Source organism: Microtus pennsylvanicus, chromosome 3 (genome assembly GCF_037038515.1).
Source record: "Microtus pennsylvanicus isolate mMicPen1 chromosome 3, mMicPen1.hap1, whole genome shotgun sequence".
Classification (NCBI taxonomy): domain Eukaryota; kingdom Metazoa; phylum Chordata; class Mammalia; order Rodentia; family Cricetidae; genus Microtus; species Microtus pennsylvanicus.
In genome coordinates, this window is record NC_134581.1 from 45,827,940 (window position 1) to 45,844,185 (window position 16,246).

Sequence of the window (16,246 nt, forward strand, 5' to 3'; positions counted from 1 at the left end):
AAAATCTCTTGCTCTATTTTCTAGATAGACATTTAACTGATTTTGTGGTGAATTACATCATCGTATCCTATCTGAACTGCACAAAACTGGTCAAGAGCCCTAGAAATTAAAAGCCTGCTTAATTCTGGAGAGCATTTTTCATAAGTGCATATGGATGGGCAGTATGGATCCCTTCCTGTCAAAAACCACTAAACTAATCCCTGACAGTTTTGATCTCACTCAGAAATAATTAATTCAACTAAACATACATAACAGATTTTCCAAACATTCCTTGGCAGCTTTTGTTTTAAAATGCATTCTGTGCACGTAGCCAGGACTTCTGGCTAACTGTGCTCCCTCTTCCATGTTCTCATTTCTATCACATTTTTCCTCATTAAAGTGAGCACACTGTATGTATCTGGTTTCTTTTCTTCCCACTCATTGTTCAGATTAGCATTTTAATAATCATTCAGGCAATGCAGTTCAAAGAAAACAGGCTATCTGCAGCAAAGAACAATTCCCTATGTCCCATGACTCTCAAAGTCCAATCATATCCCTGGACCTGTTTATTAAAAATCCACATAAAGCAGTCGTACAATCAACAACCACCCCAAACTGGACGCTTGACAACAAAGCCACTGAAAACACCTCATTACACACCTTGTCTTCGGAGCCCTTTGTTCCCACTGAAAACCATCCTGGAAGCCTCCAGCTGTCAGTTGCTACACTGTCAGCCACTGAGGGATCCAGCTGTCGGCAGTGGTAGAAAGCACGGGAGCGGAGCAGAGCGGAGCGCAGCACTTCCCGGTGCAGGCTCCTCACAAAGGCAGAGTAGGGCGCACATAGCAACAGTGCACTCAGCTGATTGGATGCGGGCTGTGCTCAACCTCACTCCTGGGTCGGCTTGCTAGCTCACAGGGCTTCCTGTCTACTTGGCAGCACTGTCATGTTTTCTTTGCTCCTCTTAAGAACTCAGCTGTGTTTAGGCAACTTGAAAGGGAAGAACAGTGAACTGACAATGACCAGCACGGGGCCCTAACACGTGTACTTCTAATTGCTCTTAAAAGACCAGAAGTGTGTAAGATAAAATTGATCGTTACTGTTGTCCGTGAAACCAAGGACAAAGCAGGGAAGGGAGGGGAAACATTTATTACCTCCCACTTCAAGTAAATCATGTTCTCACTCAAGCAAAACCCTCAAACAACATGTAAAGACAGAAATAGTAACCATGTGAAGGCAGCATCGACCTTCAGTATCTACCTCCTATCAGCAAACTCCTAGAAAGACACCAGCAGAGAGGTACTCAACTGGCAGGCAGGGTCTGTCTGTCTGACCTCACAAATCCCAGTGCCTTACAAGGTTAGCAGGTCGCAGAGTAAGAGTCAAAAGGGAAAAGTCACAAGATGCTTACTGAGATCTTACAATGTAGGAATTCCAGCATAAGGTCTCTTGTTACATGAAGCAAGGCACATAATCTAAATTCATTTACTTTTATCTCAGAATTACCTGGACACGGGAAGGTATTGATATTTTTCAGATTTCATGTATACTAGCCCATATTGTCTCCATGAACATCAACAGCAAAAAACAACTCCCCAGCTTGGATTTTAATTTTTTTAGTGGCAGTGGTTATTGAACCTAGGGCCTTGTGCTCTCCAGGCAATCTCTGTGTGGCTAAGTCACACCCCAAGCCCCTGTAAGAGCCTGGGAGACTCAACTCTGGTATTAAGGACAAACAGGAAGGATCACAAACGTTTCTATTTCAGAAATGCTTTTCTGAACATCTGTCTCATCGAGCAGGGCATAGAGCTCTGAATGCTAAAGCAGTGGAACCTTTATGAGTTCTTGGTGGCAGCTCTGAGAGATCTGTAGAGCAGCCACAGCAATCTGCTTGTTACTGGGAGCTTTGTTTACCTCAAGTGTCCTAGGTGGGGGGAGTACAGGACGATGGAAATACTGGCCACTAAGCGCCGGGTGAGCACCACAGGGCTATTTTTACACGAGAAGCCACAAACAGCATGGCAGTTTCATAACAGCCCCAGAATCCACAGGATTACCACCCCAAGGAAGCGTCTAGATCCGGGGGGTTTGTAACACACAAGTAAACACACCCAGAGTTAACTCTAACCCTACTGCTGGCTGCTCTACCAGGCAGCAGGAGGGCTCCCAACTCTCCTGAGGGACTGGGTAGGGGTATGCTGAGAACACAGAATGAGCCTGTGACTTGATGCAGGTAACTCAAGGAATGCTACTGTAGAGAAGGCAGAGTTTTAAAGTCAGACCAAATAATTCAAAACATGAATCTTCTATTGACTCACAGTAAGAGAGAGAAGTACTAAGTCACTAAAAACTTCCCTGGTTCAAGACTAGCCTCAGGACCCCTAAGTACTGGACCTAGTATACTGCTGCTGACAAGTGGCCACTTTACGGGGTTTCCTCCACCATACTGCATGCTCTTCAGATGGCAGTACCACATTGCATGTCACGACTGCTAACCCAGCACCACGCCAACTTAATCCCACATAATTTAATTTTATTCCCAAACTACTGAAGATGAATAGAACACAAATGAATAGAGGGTATTATTTCCACTGCTCAAATAAGAAAACTGGTTCGTGGAAGGGAATCACATTAAAAATCTGGTTTAATAAATTTGTATTTCAAAATCAACTTTTTCCTATCTTTCAAAAAAGAGAAGACTACATAAAACACAGCTGAGCATGGTGGAACACAATTGCAACATTAGCATTCTAGAGGCTGAGGCAGGAGGATTACAATATCCAGGTCATCTCGGGTTATGTAGTGTAGACTCCGTCTTGGAAATAAACACAATACTAATAGTTCCTAGATAGAATGGGAACACTTCCTTTCATTTAGGCTGTTGAGCTCTGCGGTTAACGGCTTATGCTACTGAGTGCTTACTGATACTACAGTATGGCTCAACAGCATAAAGAAAGAATTTCCAGGCCAGGTGTAGTGCATACCTATAATCCCAGCACTTAGGAAGCAGAGGCAAGAAGAATCAGATTTTGAGACCAGTCTGGGCTACATAATGATACTCTGTTTCAAATACAAAAATACATATATACTAAGCAAGAAAAAAAGAACTCAGAAGATACATTAAAATTATTTAGTCACTCCGGGCAGTGGTGGCGCACGCCTTTAATCCCAGCACTTGGGAGGCAGAGGCAGGCGGATCTCTGTAAGGTTGAAGCCAGCCTGGTCTACAAGAGCTAGTTGCAGGATAGGCACCAAAGCTACAGAGAAACCTTGTCTCAAAAAACCAAATAAAAAATTATTTAGTCAGGATGTAATTATAAATTAATAACCTATACCACACTGAAAAATAAAAACCAACCAGGAAAAGTTTGTTTAGTAGAATGCTCCCACTGTGCTGCTGGTTTCCACTTTTTTGAAAAGCACCCTCCATCTTTCTGAAAAAGTCTTGCTTTTCCCTGGGTTGCTGACCTTAGTAAACAAAGCGATGACAGATTCGCTTGGCGGCACAGCCTCAGCTCTGCAGATCTCCATCTGTAGGCCAAGAGTCTAGACACAGATGCTATACAAGGGCTGGCTGCTGTCCTTAGTCTCTGCCCCACCACACACACACTTAGTACAGTTCAGGAAGTTACTTCTGTTATCCTGATGCAAGGAAACTGACAGGAAAGCTCATCTTTTATAATGGGTTTTAAAACAATATATTTATTCCAAATAGAAAATGGAAGAACTTCAAAAGTCAACTTTTTAGATTGTTTTAGATTATCTATGTTTCCTTGTAGCAGAAATAACTGCTAAGATACTTTAGGTATAAGCTTTGACACTTCCTGAACAAAAAGGGCCTTTCAAAAGTACCTGTCAAGCAATGTGGGTATGTTCAGTAACTACCATGGATACATACACACTGGGGAGCCACTACATAGGAGCTGCCACCCAACTAGCTACATACCTCCTCTCACTCTCAGGCAGTTGTTAGCGAACACCTGAGAAAACTGACTTGCTACTGCCCAAGTAACAAGAGTCAAGTGGACAAAACTAAGGTTCAAATGTAGTTCTTCCTGTAAGAGCTTAGACACAGCTGTCCTTCTCAGAAGCTGTGTGTGAGGGGGAAACAGACAGACAGACACTGAGGACTGAACTAAGGGCCTTGAACATGCTGGACAAGTACATTATCACAGAAATACATCTACAGCGTTTTTTTCCTCTTTCTTTCTTTCTTTCTTTCTTTCTTTCTTTCTTTCTTTCTTTCTTTCTTTCTTTCTTTCTGTCCTTTTTTTTCCCTTCACTGAGTCTTGCTATGTAACCCTGGCTGACCTCAAACAGCACTGTGTAGCCAAGGTGGCCTTGAGTTTATAGTGACCCTTTGGCCTCAGTCCTGCAAGTGCTGGGATAACAGTTGCTCGCCACCATACCTACTTTGCCAATTTTTTACTTATTTAAATTGAGACAGGGTCTCAAAACCTTGCTTGCCTTCCCTGACCCAGAATTCACTGTAGTGCACAGGCAGACCTTGAACTTGGGCTTCCCTGACTCAGCATGATGAGCAGCTATGATTACAGGCCTGTGCCACCACACTGGACCAATGCTTCTTATATACATCCATCCATCCATCCATCTCCATCCATAAGGCAAATACAGACTCACACAAGGATAAGATTTAAACACGGAAAGTGTCTAAATTGAGAGAAAACATTAATGTTTTCTATCTTCTAGCTAGTATCTGCCACTACAGCCCACATGCCAAAGCTGCAATCAGGCTGGGACACACCCCAGCAGCAGAGTGCTCCTAGGAGGATAAATGCAAAACCAAAACAAACCATCTATCTGTAAAGCAACTTCGTTATGCAGGGAGCCTGGAAGCAGCAAGGCCATGAGGTGGGCAACAAAAGGATCAAGCTGGAAAGCTTATCAATTCATGACAGGTCACTCGCTCAGTCCAAGGGAAGTGAAGCAAGTGAAAATGGACAGTAACCTGGGAGCCACAGACCGAAGACTTAAACTTGGCTTCCAACCAGCTCTGTGAATGAAGTGCAGCTTTGAAATGCTCCAAGAGTGCACGGGGAAGGCCAAATGAGACAAAGCTGTGAAGGCTGCCAGGTGCGCCAAGCAAGACTAGGCTCTAACTTCCCAGGGTGGACTTCCGAGACAAAAGCCCAGGAGGGAAGTGCAGGCACCCTCACATGAACTCTAACCTCACTACAAAGATCACTCAGGGCGGAGGCTCTCTGTCCCAGCAAAAGCTCCCTGAGCTTATTTATTCATGAAGTGAGAATAAAGATTTCTCCAGTGCCACAAACCATCTAGCCCAGCACTTGGCCTTCAAGCAATTCAAGAATATAAGTCTCAGCCGGGCGATGGTGGCGCACGCCTTTAATCCCAGCACTTGGGAGGCAGAGGCAGGCGGATCTCTGTGAGTTCGAGACCAGCCTGGTCTACAGAGCTAGTTCCAGGACAGGCTCCAAAGCCACAGAGAAACCCTGTCTCGAAAAACAAAAAAAAAAAGAATATAAGTCTCATATAATAGGGCATCTCTTGGGTATATTCCCAGGAGTGGTATTGCTGGGTCCAGGGGTAGGTTGATCCCGAATTTCCTGAGAAACCGAAACACTGATTTCCAAAGTGGTTGCACAAGATTGCATTCCCACCAGCAATGGATGAGGGTACCCCTTCCTCCACAGCCTCTCCAGCAAAGGCTATCATTGGTGTTTTTGATTTTAGCCATTCTGACAGGTGTAAGATGATATCTCAAAGTTGTTTTGATTTGCATTTCCCTGATCGCTAAGGAGGTTGGGCATGACCTTAAGTGTCTTTCCGTGTTCATAGCAGTATTATTTGTAATAGCCAGAACCTGGAAACAACCTAGATGCCCCTCAATGGAAGAATGGATGAAGAAAATGTGGAATATCTACACATTAGAGTACTACGCTGCGGTAAAAAACAATGACTTCTCGAATTTTGCATGCAAATGGATGGAAATTAGAAAACACTATTCTGAGTGAGGTAACCCAGACCCAAAAAGATGAATATGGGATGTACTCACTCATAATTGGTGTCTAGCCATAAATAAGGGTCACAGAGTCTACAATTGGTGATCCTAAAGAAGCTAAGTAAGAAGGTGAACCAAAGGAAAAACATATAGTTACCCTCTTGGCTATGGGAAGTAGACAAAATTGCCGGGGAGAAAATTGGGATGTTGGGGGTGGGGTGGGATGGGGGTAAGGGGAGATGGGGAGAGAAAAGGGAGAAGGGGAGGATGGGGGAACTTGGGGAAAAAGGAGGATTGGGATAAAGGAAGGTTGGATAGGGGAGCACGGAAGCACAATTCTTAGTTAAGGGAGCCACCTTAGGGTTGGCAAGAGACTTGAACCTAGAGTGGCTCCCAGGAGCCCAAGCCGAGGTCCCCAGTTAGTTCCTTGGGCAGCTGAGGATAGGGAACCTGAAATGACCCTAGCCTATAGCAATACTGACGAATATCTTGCATATCATCATAGAACCTTCATCTGGTGGATGGAGATAGAGACAGAGACCCACACTGGAGCACTGGACTGAGCTCCCAAGGTCCCAATGAGGAGCAGAAGGAGGGAGAACATGAGCAAAGAAGTCGGGACCACGAGGGGTGCACCCACCCACTGAGACAGTGGAGCTGATCTACTGGCAGCTCACCAAGGCCAGCTGGACTGTGACTGAAAAAGCATGGGTTAAAACTGGACTCTCTGAACATGGCGAACAATGAGGGCTGATGAGAAGCCAAGGACAATGGCACGGGGTTTTGATCCTACGCAATGTGCTGGCTTTGTGGGAGCCTAGCCAGTTTGGATGTTCACCTTCCTAGATATGGACAGAGGGGGGAGGACCTAGGACTTACCACAGGGCAGAGAACCCTGACTGCTCTTTGGACTGGAGAGGGAGGGGGAGAGGAGTGGGAGGAGGGGGAGAAGGATGGGAGGAGGGGGAGAAGAGTGGGAGGAGGGGGAGGGAAATGGGAGGCTGGGAGGAGGTGGAAACTTGTTTTTTTTTTCTTTCTTTTCTCAATGAAAAAATAAAAAAAAAATAACTGGAAAAAAAACAGAAAATGTTTTAAATTTAGAATTCCACATTTATAATGTTGGCCACAAAGTCATGATTATTACTGTGTGTACTTTAGTATTTTCACCATTTGTGAAGAAACATTAAAACAAGTTAAATGGTTAAAAAAAAAGAAAAAAAAAGAATATAAGTCTCTTCTTGGGTAGGGAGACACAGCTCAGTAGCAGTCAGTGCTCGTACATGGCCCTCAGCTGGATTCCCAGAACCAGCTAAGTATTTTAAGTTTCTTTACCTTTGGATACATGAGGTCCAGGCTATAACAAAGAAATTCAGAGCACTCCCAACACCTCCTCACATTTATACACAGAGAGAGACACAGAGATAGACAGACACACAGACAGACAGACACACAGACAGACAGACACACACAGAGCAATACAGATAAATAACAAAGAGATGAAACTGATCTTCACTGCCAAAGGTCTCTATTCTTATTTTTGACATTTCTTGCCATTTAACACGATAATTAAGTTGCAAGAAAGATAACACAATAGTTAAAATTTAACATGGTTAACGGTTATAGACACAGCTATGCCCTTTTGAAAATTCAAAACAGAGTATTATGCTGGTGAGACAGCCTAGGGATAAATGAAGATGTTAGCCACATTCATTTCCTCTCCCATGAATGCCAAACAAGAAGTCTGTATTTGCTGAGATGGTTTGGGTGGCAAAAGAGCACCCAGAATGCTTTGTTATTAACAGTCAAAAGTGTTTTTGATATAAATTATAAGACTCAAAGGAGCCTAATTGGCATCCTCATCTGTGCAGAGGTCTGGGTTACGGTGACCTAGATGGGGGGCAGGAGCAGAGCCTTGCAAAGTACCTCCAGAGCCTTGTTTACAAAACCTACGATCCTGGAGAGAAGAAAATGTTCTAGCTGGTTCTTTTGGCATCATTCATACTACATTGTTTAAAATGAGCTAGAACAGGGGTTATTTTAATCTAAGCTACTGGACAAACACTTTGTCTAATAATATCTGCACACATTAGTCACATATAATAAGCATCAGGATCAGGTGTAAAAATTCATTTTAATAACCTATAGCACATGGCTAATTTCAGCATTATTACATAAAGTGTGTGTCGAGGTGCACATGGATCTCCCTTTATTTCCTCACAGATGCACTCTGGGTTTGCTAACACCCTGTTCTTGCAAAGCATGCTACTTTCAAGTCAACTAGAACCAATACCTTTTATTCTGATAACTCGATGTTTTCCTGAAAGCTTTTCCCATAGTGCTAAAAGCCCATAATTACCTATTCTTCTGTTCCTGAAATAGTATTTTGAAGATTAAGAGGCTGACTAAAGAAACTAAAGCAGTTGGTGAGTGACAACTCCAACTTCTATGCCTGTCATTGATATATTTACTGTCACCTCTATTAACAGGGGCTGTTGTCAGTGACAGATTCTGTGTTATATTCTGGAGAAGTTTAGCAAAAAACAAGTAAGGTAAACAGTTACACAGACCTAGTCAACCTAGTGTGGTGACACACACTTGTAATCCCAGCACTAGAACACCCTGAGACAGGAAGATAGGGCAGGCAGTCTGAGGTCAGCCTGGGTTACACAAAAAGATTCTCTCAAAAAACAGGGATGGGGACATCACTGAATAGTAAAGGACTTTCCTAGCATGCACAAGGCTCTGGGTTCCACCCCCAGCACAGCGCTGCACTAAATTTAGTTAACTAATTAAACAGAGAGACAGAGAGAGAGACAGAGAGAGCAGGTAGTAAAATTAAAGTGTTGAAAAACAACAAAGAAACCAAAATTGTCATTTAAAAAAGAAAAAAGTCTATTTTTCTTTTATTTTTATTTTTTTTGTTTTTTTTGGGTTTTTTTTGTTTTTTTGTTTTTCGAGACAGGGTTTCTCTGTGGTTTTGGAGCCTGTCCTGGAACTAGCTCTTGTAGACCAGGCTGGTCTCGAACTCACAGAGATCCGCCTGCCTCTGCCTCCCAAGTGCTGGGATTAAAGGCATGCGCCCGGCTTATTTTTCTTTTATTTATGTGTGTAGTGTTGATGCCCTCAGAGGCCCGATGAAGTGGCCAGATCCCCAGGAGCTGGAAATACAGGCGGCTATGAGCCTGGCATAGGTGCTGGGAATAAGAATCAGGTACTCTGCTATTAAGTCACTGAGACATCTCTCTAGCTCCATTTCTTTTTAATAAATAAGGAAAAGGAAAACATTAGCCACCGATGCATGCAGAAAAACTAACAAATGACTCTGGCAGAAGGGAGAAGGTTATCTCAGGGCAGCAATGTCAACTATCACTGAAATTATTTCAATATACTCTATGACGGTATGCTAATATTTTCATTTTATTTTTTAAGGTACCATATGAAATTCAAGCACAACAACACATATCTGTAATCCCAGGACTTAGAAGGTAGAGCTAGGACTATCAGCAGTTTAAGGCCTGTGAGGGCCCACAGATCTAAGTCATGTGGCTTATGACAAAGGCCATCCTCAGCTCTGTAGGGAGTTCAAGGCCAACGTAGGCGGTGTGAGATCCTTCCAAAACACACCAAGGCAAACCAAACTCTTTATGGCATCCTGCTTATTCCTGTCTACTCATCTCCAAGGTGCAGTTGTTGACTAAGCAAGAGATGGGCAAGAGACTGGTTTATAAACACTCTCTAAAGCCTATTCTGTGGCAGGAAGAAGAGACACAGTCAAGGGCTTGGATGCACCCTCTTCCCTTGGAGAATAAAAACTCAAGTGAGCAGTCAGATTAAGACAGCAGAAAACTGTAGTCAGTACCTGGTCTTCCTTCAGTTCCAAGAGGAGGCCAGGCTCTTCCTAAATTTAGTGTTTTTGTCCAAGACACCTTGCCCTGGAACATTCTGACCCGACTCCCTGCACAGCTGACTCCCTCTTGTCCTCCGTTCTCTTTCTCGGAGGTCTTAACCACTTTCTCTCTGATCTCAGCCTCTCTTTTGACCTTTGTAGGTTTCTGTCAGAGCACCTGGAAGATGTGTTCAACCTATGTATTGAAGAAATGCTAGCATTCACAGAAATAAGCAGCACTGTAAATTGTTTAGAATCAAGTTGTAGACTCAACACTTTCCACAGCTCACCTCCACTGACTGCTGCAACAGCCCTGAGCACAGGTCCTACAACAAACGCTGTGCAGCTAGGAAACCGGGGCCAGCTTTTACTTTTCTCCAAGCCTTGTCTTCCCCTACCACTTCCCTCTCTCCCTCTGTCCCTTCCTTCTTTTTTCTTTGAACTCCTTCTGTAGACCAGATTGGCCTTCAACTCAGAGATCTGTCCGCTTCTGCCTCCTGAGTGCTGGGATTAAAGGCGTGTGCCACCACCGCCTGACCAAAGTCTAATTTTTTTAAAGATTTATTTATTAATTATGTATATAGTGTTCTGCCTGCATGTATCCCTGCAGGCCAGAATAGGGCACCAAATCCCATTACAGGTGATTGTGAGCCACCACGTGGGTGCTGAGAATTGAACTCAGGACCTCTGGAAGATCAGCCTGATGTGGGATTCCCCTCTGCATGCTGTGAATATGCTTTATTATCATTGTTTAGTAAAGAAGATACTTTGTCCTATGGCAGGGCAGAATATAGCAAGGTGGGAAATCCAAGCAGAGACAGAGGAGGAAAAAAGGTGGGGTCAGGCAAATGCCATGTAGCCACCCAAGAAACAAGATATGAGGTAACAAACCACAAGCCTCATGGTAAAAAATAATATAGCTGGGCAGTGGTGACACACGCCTTTAATCCCGGCACTCAGGAGGCAGGCAGAAGCAGGAAGATCTCCGTGAGTTCGAGGCCAGCCTGGTCTACAAGAGCTACAGAGAAACCCTGTTGCAAAAAACCAAGAATAATAACAGTATTAGAAGGAGTAGTAATAATAGTAGCAGTAATAGTAATAGTAGTCATGGGCTAATTTAAGATAGAAATACACCTAAGATGTTGGTCAAATAGAGTTGTAATTAATACAGTTTTTGTATAATTATTTGGGCCTGAGTGGCCAGGAAACAAAAGCGCTGTCTCCCTCTGTTTACAGCAGCCAATGCTCTTAATTGCTGAGTCATCTCTCCAGCCCCCATTTTTAAAGATTTACTCTTTTTTTTGGGGGGGGGGGTGTTTCTCTGTGTATCTTTGGCTGTCCTGGAACCCACTCTATAGAGCAGGTTGGCCTTGAACTTGGAGATCTGTCTGCTTCTGCCTTCCAAGTGCTAAGATTAAAGGTATATGTACATATGGTACAAAGTCTGGTTTTCTTAACTGCAAAAGTTAAACAGCTTCACATTCTCCAAAAGCCTTTCTCACTCAGGCTTCTAGCAGCTGAATCTGTGCCACTACGTACGTAACCTGAGGCTTTCCCTCTGATCTATCTGAGCCATTCAGAGTACCTGGTAGACACCTGAACTCTTCAACCCGAGTTACCAGAAAGGCACAGGTCAAGGTTAGATGATGACAAGCTGGAGCACAGTAGACCAGTGTTCACTCTGCATAGTCACTGCTAAGATGAGAACACACTTTCTCAATAGTCTGGCTAGATCCTTCCCAGCTTTTAAGTAGACATGTCCAGAGAAATAGAAAGGAGTTATGAATAAAGGGACAATGAACCTAGAAGGGCCCGGAAGTCATCTTATCCAACCATCAGATGAAGAGGCTAAAGGGAGGGTGACTATTCACACAGACAGCAAGAGAACTGAGACCCAGACCCTCACAGTTTCTGCTTCATGCTCTTCCTATCCTACACAAGCCCCCTCTGCTGTCTACCAGTTTTCCTTCCTTAATCCTTGGTTGTGGTTGGGGAAGGAAAGATGCATGACCATCCTCTTCCCAACACAGCCAGCAAAACTGATCCATGTTGCAGGGATCGCCATGCTCAGGGCTCACAGGAAGCTGCAGGATAAGACGTCTAATTACATAAGAGTCATTAAGCTACTGCAAATAGTTGTCTAGAATAGGAAAAGGAACCTCTGTCTTCCCAACTTACCATGTGTGTTTTTCCCTCACATGTTAGAACCTGTAGCTAAACACTAGTGCAGCTTACTGCTCGACAAGAGTATCATAAAACAGCAAGCACATGATGATTAGTGCTGTGAACGACACTGGTAGTTCACGTCCTCTCAGAATGGAGAAAACTAACTCTTCGTGTTCATAATCAAAGAACAAAGGCAAAGAGGAGGATAAACGAGGAAGAAGAAGCAGAGGTTAGCGCTAAGTAATTTTTCTAAATGCAGGTCACAATATAATTCTGAGATCTAAAACATGATCTCAAGACTGTCAGTATTATTTCTAGGCTTGCTTACAGCTAAATTAAAGAAACAAAATCCAATGATTTTTCTAAAAAGTTCTCTGTCGTCATCCCAAAGTACTTACTAGTTAGTGTCCACCAAATAAATTAAGTAAGCCCAAAATCCTTGGCTTAATAAAAAATTGAATCTCTTCTACTCCTAAATTAGACCTCAATCCAAGATTCTGTCTTCTACCTTGTTTTAGTTAAGGTTTCTAGTGCTGTGAAGAGACACCATGACCATAGCAACTCTTATAAAGGAAAGCATTTAGTTGGGGCTTGCTTACAGTTTCAGAGGTTTAGTCCATTATCTTCGTGGTGGCAGGTAAGCAGACAAGGGCTGGAGACGTAACTGTGAGGAGTTCTACACCCAGATGGCAGGCAGCAGGAAGAGACACTGGGCTTGGATTGGGCACTGGAAACCTCAAAGCCGATCCCTAGTGACGTACTTCCTCCAACTCGGTCACACCTACTCCAACAAGGCCACAAATCCTAATTCTTTCAAATAGTGCCACTCCCTATGAGCCTCAGGGAATCATTTTCATTCAAATTCAAAATTGCAGCTCTCCTTAGAATGCCCTTTGCATCATCTCAACCCACAATTGAAAAAAAAGCCCATCTATGTCGATGTAAAATGTGTCTTTTAAGGCTCAACACAGCTGCTGTGTCTTTTTAGCTGTACACCTTTAAATCCATCTTCCTGGCTACCATCAATCACCCTATAGCACTCTGACGGAATCCCAGCTCTGAGGCTCCCTTGCTATCAGCTCATTTCTGATGACTACAAGCTGCTACAAGACAAACAATTAGATTCACAGTTGCAGAAACTGCTCTGTATAACCATAACTTTTCTTAGCAAGACCTCAAAAAACCGAAGGGATTTTACAGATGAAGTAGCTATCTATGTTGACCAATGCCACAAAAATCCAAATTCATTCCACAGCAATTCTGAATTCCACAATCAGGGAAGGTGTGTGTGTGTTCTTTATTATGGCCCTGAGGGAACTTCTCAGAGACCCCAGCAGTGGGGTCCCCTTTACATGTGCTCCCACTCCTAGGTCACAGCTGTATCAGATCACTAACTGTGCTGGCCTCGATGCTTCTGGCCCTTTTCCCACTCGATTCCCATTGCCTTGACTTAATCATCTCTATGTGTGGGGAACACCCAGGTGACAGACATATAAGCACACATGCGTAGACACAGACTCTCTTGTGCCAGCCGGGGTGGTGAAGCCTGTAATGCCAACACTCTGGAGGCAGAAGCAGTAAGACAGCTTTGAGTTCAAGGTCTGCCTAGGCTACATAGTAAGAACAGACCAGCTTGGGCTACATGCTAAGACCCTGTTTTGTTTTGTTTTTTAAAAAAGCAAACAAAAAGACTAAATAATTTCTTATGTTTGGTGCATATATAGTTCTTCTTTATCATATAATTTCATTCAACCCACAGATAACCTTATAGGAATAAATATCCCCATTTAGAAGAGAAAAAAAAAACAACACCAGAGTATTTCATTTCACATTACAAAGCTAACAAATTATAAAATGACACACAGAAATTCCCATTAATTCAAAAAATTAAAAGGAAAGAAAGTCCCATAATGACCAGTTCTTTACCCCTCTCCCCCAAAGGTTTTAAGTGACATTGGCTATTACTCACAGTACCATGATACAAGTCTGAATTCTGGGCTTGGAGAAGAGCCTGGTCCAAGTCCTGTGGAATTCTAGGCAATGCTCTCAATTACCAAACTTCAGTTCTGGCTAGCAACTCATCATTCTGTATTTTCCACCACATTCCTAGTGCCCACCACTGCCCCAATCTCTCTGCTCTAGTATTACTCTAAACTGGTCATCACCACCCAGAAACAGCTGGGTTAACCTACTTCCCCTTTCTTGTGGTGTCTACATAGTTCAATGTGAGTTTCGACTTCAAGTTTGCATAGTGCACACAGTGTTGATGGGGACATAAAGTTTGTTGACCTTTTGTGCCTGTTAAAAGTAGTTTTTATAACAAAGTTCTGAAATACTCAGTTCTTCAGAATAGCTGAGGAAAAACAAAAACCAGACCTAACCCTAAATCCCTTCCTGTATTATGCGTGGGCTAGGTCTTTCTGAAACCCATGAGCCAAGTGAGCTAACCCATACCCCTGCCTGTGTGAGGCATATGGTGCCTGCCACTGCCAAATTCTCAGTTCACTTTCCAAAAGGCTTCGGGTTGACAGTGTCAGAGCAAGAACTGTTACTCACACAATGTAACTGTCTAAGGGTCATTTTGGTCTGGCAAATATTGGCATTATAGTACGTGAATATTATATATAGTTATTTATTCTGTGTGTACCATGTGAGTGCCTGAAGTGAAAGACGGCTGAATCACCATGTGGTGCTGAGAACTGAAGCTAGGTCCTCTGCAAGAACAGCAGCTTCTCTTACCACTGCGTCACCTCTCCAGCCAGCCCCTGCAGTTACAATTTCAATCCAGAGTTAATCGTGAGGTCTCAGGTCCTTAACTCTTGTTACATTACATCACACAGCTAAGAGGGTCCAACTGACCTGACTAAATGATGGCCATGGTTTAACAGTCCTGGAAAATCATCTAACCAAGCTGAGCATGTGGTACAGCCCCATTACCCTAGCTACTTGGAAGGCCAAGGCAAGGGACAAGTCCCATCTGGGCTGTGAAGACAGTTCAAGGCTAGCCCAGGTGGCTAAATAAGATACTGTCTCAAACTCTGAAAATAAAAAAAGTATATCTAAATATGCATTTATTAATCGAAATGACTCTATACTTGGTATAACAAGTGGGGCAGTGAGGAGTAATTCATTTTTCTATTTTTGGTTGTGAGCCTAGCCTTTAACGGCTGAGCCATCCCTCCAGGTCGTAATTCAATTTTAAATGTGTAAGTTGCGATTAAGAGAGAAGCCCTAACTGTGAAGCACCTGATTGCCCTTGGAGCATTTCAGCTCCTACTCAAAAAGATTCTCCCTCAGGGTAAACCAAGAGTGTCATCACAGCATTCCACAGTTTACAGAGTCCTTTGTCGCATCATTTCACCTCAGCTCAGAAACAATACTGAGCCAAGCACATTTTCTAGATGAGGAAACAGGTTTGGGACTTGACCCAAATCACAAAAATTTATTCCCTTCCTCCTGAAACAATAGGAACCAGCTGAGCGTGGGGAAGGTGGTCAGAGTTTCCTCCAAATGTTTTTGTGGATCACTTGCTAATCAGATAACATAGAGACCCCTGACACCTGACCAAACAGCCTTTGCCTACTTATTTTATAGTATTTTATTTCAGTTCAACTTGGCTTTACAACATACACGTATGCACATCCTTTTTTCAATAAGAAAACACTGGGCTGGTGATGTGGCCCAGCTGGTAGTAGAGGGGTTGCCTAGATAGCATGCAAGAAGCCCTGGGGCTGATCCCTAACACTGCATAAAACTGCAAGTGGCCACAGCCTGCAATCCCAGTCTTGGAATGGGCAAATGTTTTAAAATGGGTTTGAAAAAAAAATCAGGTATAAAGTTGTGATAATAGCCTCCAAGTTACAGCTCAGAGAAGAAATACCTAAAATGGAAAATTTTCAGTTGGTGTCAATATCTACCTTTTCTTTCTCCCATTTCTTCCACACTGATGTGTACTCGCCATTCATCCATTCATTAGTTCATTTGACAAGTGTATATCAATGTATTGTAGGTGCACCGACAATATACCCGCTGTCTACAAAATCGATGAGCCAGGGAATATAACTATAGCCTCATGTATCAACAGACAGCAAACAAGAAAAAAAAAGATAACTAATTACAAAATTTGGTAAATGCTATCAAAGCATCACAGAACGCTGACACAGAATAGCAAGAGACATCTAGTTTAACAGACATATCAATAGTAACAGTTAATGTGAGTTGAGAACATGAGG

General features: G+C 43.2%; 1 protein-coding gene across 4 annotated transcripts in view; it reads right to left on the reverse strand.

Annotated features, from left to right (window-relative positions):
* Positions 1 to 16,246, reverse strand: part of Atosa (atos homolog A) — a 74,434-nt gene that overhangs the window by 48,689 nt on the left and 9,499 nt on the right. Inside the window, exon 1 of one of the 4 annotated variants that reach the window (XR_012909990.1) lies at positions 640 to 819. The exons of 2 other annotated variants lie outside the window; for them this stretch is intronic. Coding sequence is in view for 1 of the 2 variants with exons in the window: in XM_075965256.1 (XP_075821371.1) it covers positions 640 to 676 (37 nt within the window). In the remaining variant the exon portion in view is untranslated. Of the gene's footprint in view, positions 1 to 639; positions 820 to 16,246 lie in introns of those variants that run through there. One more of the 4 variants, XM_075965256.1, reaches the window with a different exon arrangement.